We start from the raw sequence: 4,267 nt of genomic DNA, 5'->3' as shown, positions 1-4,267 counted from the left end.
CATGAAATCAAAAGACATTTGCTCCTTGGAAGAAAAGCTGTGACCAACCTAAACAGTATATTAAAAAGCAGAGACATTACCAACAAAGGTCCATCTAGTCAAAGCTATGGTTTTTCCAGTAGTCATGTATGGATGTGAGAGTTGGACTATAAAGAAAGCTGAGCGCCGAAGATTTGATGCTTTTGAGCTGTGGTGTTGGAAAAGACTCTTAAAGGAGTCCCTTGGACTGCAAGGAGATCCAACCAGTTCATCCTGAAGGAAATCAGTCCTGAATATTCATTGGAAGGACTGATGCTGAAGCTGAAACTCCAATACTTTGTCTACCTGATGGGAAGAACTGACTCATTGGAAAAGACCCTGATGCTTGGAAAGATTGAAGGCAGGAGGAGAAGAGGACACCAGAGGATGAGATGGTTGGATGGCATCACTGACTCGATGGACAGGAGTTTGAGCAAGCTCCAGGTGTTGGTGATGGACAGGGAAGCCTGGCGTACTGCAGTCCATGGGGTCGCAAAGAGTCGTACACAACTGAGCGACTGAACTGAACTGAATTGTATAGGTGTGGGAGGGAGTGGCACCAAATGTGGTTGGGGAGCAGGAGTCAAGGATCTGTGTTTCTGGCTTGGCTAACTGGGTGAGTCTTGGTACTCTTCTCTGAGGTAGGATTAGGGGAGGAGGGTAGTGAGTGATTGGTAGGTGACTAGATTTGTTTTGGATTGATTGAGTTTGATATTTAAGTGAAGCCATCTATCTGATGGTAGAAAATAAAAGTTTGGAGCTCAGGAGTAAGATCTAGCCTGAAATGCCTGGAGTGGGCCTCTTCTGCACCTTCATGACCGATGAAGCTATGGGAGGATGAGGCAGTGTTCTGCAAGACTAAGAAGGAAAGATATATAGGAAGTAAACAACATACCAACAGTGTTCCTTTCCCACTAGAACACAAATTCCATAATTGCATGAATGAGTGCAAAAATAGGGGAAAAAACCACCACCACCACCAAGTAAATGGAAGTTACGAGGCAGAAAAAGCTGAGCATGGCCATAGGGGAGGCAGTTGGTTGCCTGAAGCAGAAATGTTAAAGAGACAAAAAGGGGCTGAATCTATAGTAACCTAGTCTTTCTCTCGCTGCCTCATGTCCTGAACAGCCTTTCTTTCCATGGGCACTAATGGTTCACCTTTTCCTTTGGGGGTCTTGTACCTGGCCAAGTCCTGTGTTCTGTATGTATGTATGCACTCACAAGTACTTCCCTTTCCCTTTTCTGTTGAGCTCGAGTGAATGGTTACTTTTCCATGTACCCAGAAGAGACAGACTGACAACTCTGGGGAAATCGTGGCCACTTTGTCTGAGAACTGGCAAAATAGAGTCCACCAAACCATTAAAGAACACAAAGCGATATACTTTATGTACCTTTTTATTTCAAAACAACTTCCAACTTACAGAAAAATCGAGGGTATAAAGAACTCTGTCCACCCTTCACACCAAAAACGGAATTCCACCCTTCACACCAAAAACGTAATTGTTACCACATTGGCATTACCATCCTCACTGTGTAGGTATGTATTCTTTCCTTTGTGAACTACTTAAAGGAGGAAAAGGGAAAAGTCTGCACCAGGATTTGGTTAGGATCATGTGTTATAATTAGTTGTCCAAGCATAAGATGTTTAAGAATGAAAAAAATTATTGTAATTGAGGCAAATGGACGGGGTGTGATTTTAGATTAGAGAATTCAGAGGCTGTCTAAAGGATAAACTAATTTAAACAATGGACTCTTGTTCTTAGTTTCTTAAGTGTATATTTACATATAAAAAAATCACAGTATTGTCAGTGTATCATGGAAGTCTACTTTTATTGTGCAGCTAAATCATTTTGACTGCTAAGTCAGAGAGTTTTGAGTGCAAGGTCTGTAGTATCCTCTCTTTTGTAATAGCACGGTTGGATCCGAAGATAACCAAGAAGAACAGAAGCAGGTGCGCTTACCAGAAAGCAGCCTGACACCGTGGGAAGTGTGGTTTGTTGGCAAAGAAAAAGTAGAACGTGACCGTCTGCAACAGAAGGCTCTAGAGGTAAAACTAGACAGTCTTTTTTCTATTTAATCCACAAGCTCACAAAGTTGAGCTGCTGTCAAAATCAGAATGTTATTATCAGGATGTTATTATCCCTCACGACAAAGTTTTAGCATATTTTGATATCAGTTTGCTGTATCCGTATTTATAGCTTACTAGAGAAATGATACGTGTTCCAGATTATAAGAACATTTGGAAAATACAGCTAAGCATAATTAGGGAAATTAAAATCTCCAACCTCGTTCCCTAAAAACTATTGTTAGTAGTATGGCATGTAGCCTTCCAGATTTTCTTCTCTGTAAATTTTTTAAAAACATATGTGCAAATATATATTCATACAGAGTGTCACCATATGTATGTTTAACTAAGGTACAGTCAGCCTCATATATTTGGTACAATTTTTAAGAGAGGAGAGAAATAAAAACTGAAGTAGAGGCAGGAAGTCTACCCTATACGATTCAGAGCTTGTGCCCCAGAGTGAGTTTATGCTGGGAGAAGGGAATCTGAGGGGCTTTTGGGTTTTCTTAGTTTCTCTTTACCTCCCTGCCTTGCTTCTAGGCATTTTTGTATTTTTAATTCTCTCTGAACTCTCCCTCTCCAAACTCAAAAAAATACATTTTCACATGAATCCGTCGTTCTTTCAACTCTTACTGTTTGCTATTTAGAACCTAGCAGCCAAATAGATTTGGGTAGTTTGAAATCCTCCAGTATCTGCTGCTGCTGCTGCTAAGTCGCTTCAGTCGTGTCCAACTCTGTGCGACCCCATAGACGGCAGCCCACCAGGCTGCCCCGTCCCTGGGATTCTCCAGGCAAGAACACTGGAGTGGGTTGCCATTTCCTTCTCCAATGCATGAAAGTGAAAGTGAAGTTGCTCAGTTGTGTCCAACTCTTAGCGACCCCATGGACTGTAGCCCACCAGGCTCCTCCGTCCATAGGATTTTCCAGCATCTAGGTTATCTGAATTCTCTCTGTCCAAACACAGAAACCAGGTGGATGCGTGTGGTGAGGGATATATCTTGTTTTTAATAAATATGATCACTCTTTTGTAACCTGTTTTTTTCTGCCTATTACATTATTAATATGTTTCTATATCATTAAATATTTTCATATCCTTTTAAAATGGCTGATTATTAAAATATATTTAAAATGTATCATATATATAATAGAACATAATTAACCAGTTTACTATTGTTGTGTGTTTAAATTTATTCTCATCTCTTAGGGGCTCCCTGGTGGCTCATCCACCTGCCAATGCAGGAGATATGGGTTCGATTCCTAGGTTGGGAAGATCCCCTAGAGAAGGAAATGACAATACCCACTCCAGTATTATTGCCTGGGAAATCCCATGGACAAAAGAACCTGGTGGGCTACAGTCCATGGGGTCGCAAAATAAAAACACAGCAATAAAAACAACTACTAATCTATTAGTATCCCTATTGCTGTAAAAATCCTTGAATTAAAGCTTTGCCCTCCATGATCTTTTTGGAGTACATTTTCCATTTCAGTTTTGAAACTAGTTGTTCTTTCTGTGATGGCTTTCTAGCCAGGTTCTTGACATGATTCAGATAATTGTAGAAACCAGTACATTGAGCTTTTTCCCTATTGAAGTATACTTTGTATTCTAAATACAAATTTATTCCTGGAAAAGTACACTGTAGTACTTGTTTCTACTTAGAAGGGCTAGGACTTGAGAAAAACCTTATGGTTTGATGTCAGATAGGCTTATTTAAACTTTTACACTTCAATTTCCTCATCTCTACAGTACAGATAAAATAATACTACCCGGTCACAATGTTTTAGAGGATTAAATGAGACAAAGTGTAAGGATAGCTAGTGATTTTATTGGTATTGTTATTGATATCATTGCTAGTCACAGTCTTTTTTTCCATCTTTTAAATTGAAATATAGTTTATTTACAATGTTGTGTTAGTTTCAGATATATAACAAGCTGATTCAGTTTATGTATATATGCCTGTGTGTGTGCTCCGTTGCTCTGTTATTTGACTCTTTGTGACCCCATGAGCTGTAACATGCCAGGCTCCTCTGTCCACGGGATTTTTCAAGCAAGAATACTGGAGTGAGTTGCCATTTCCTCCTCCAGGATATCTTCCTGACCCAAGGATCAAACCCATGTCTCCTGCATCTCCTCCACTAGCAGGTGGATTCTTCACCACTGAGCCACCTGGGAAGCCTCTCTCTCAC

The 4,267-nt window shown here is 40.3% G+C and overlaps 1 protein-coding gene across 1 annotated transcript in view; it reads left to right on the top strand.

Annotated features, from left to right (window-relative positions):
- Positions 1–4,267, top strand: part of CCDC34 (coiled-coil domain containing 34) — a 45,002-nt gene that overhangs the window by 3,896 nt on the left and 36,839 nt on the right. The window contains exon 2 of the mRNA XM_010831784.1: positions 1,930–2,065. Coding sequence (XP_010830086.1) covers positions 1,930–2,065 — 136 coding nt within the window. The remainder of the gene's footprint in view (positions 1–1,929; positions 2,066–4,267) is intronic.

This window comes from Bison bison, unplaced genomic scaffold, assembly GCF_000754665.1.
Source record: "Bison bison bison isolate TAMUID 2011002044 unplaced genomic scaffold, Bison_UMD1.0 scf7180017864531, whole genome shotgun sequence".
Classification (NCBI taxonomy): domain Eukaryota; kingdom Metazoa; phylum Chordata; class Mammalia; order Artiodactyla; family Bovidae; genus Bison; species Bison bison.
This window is presented reverse-complemented; position numbering and strand designations above follow the sequence as displayed.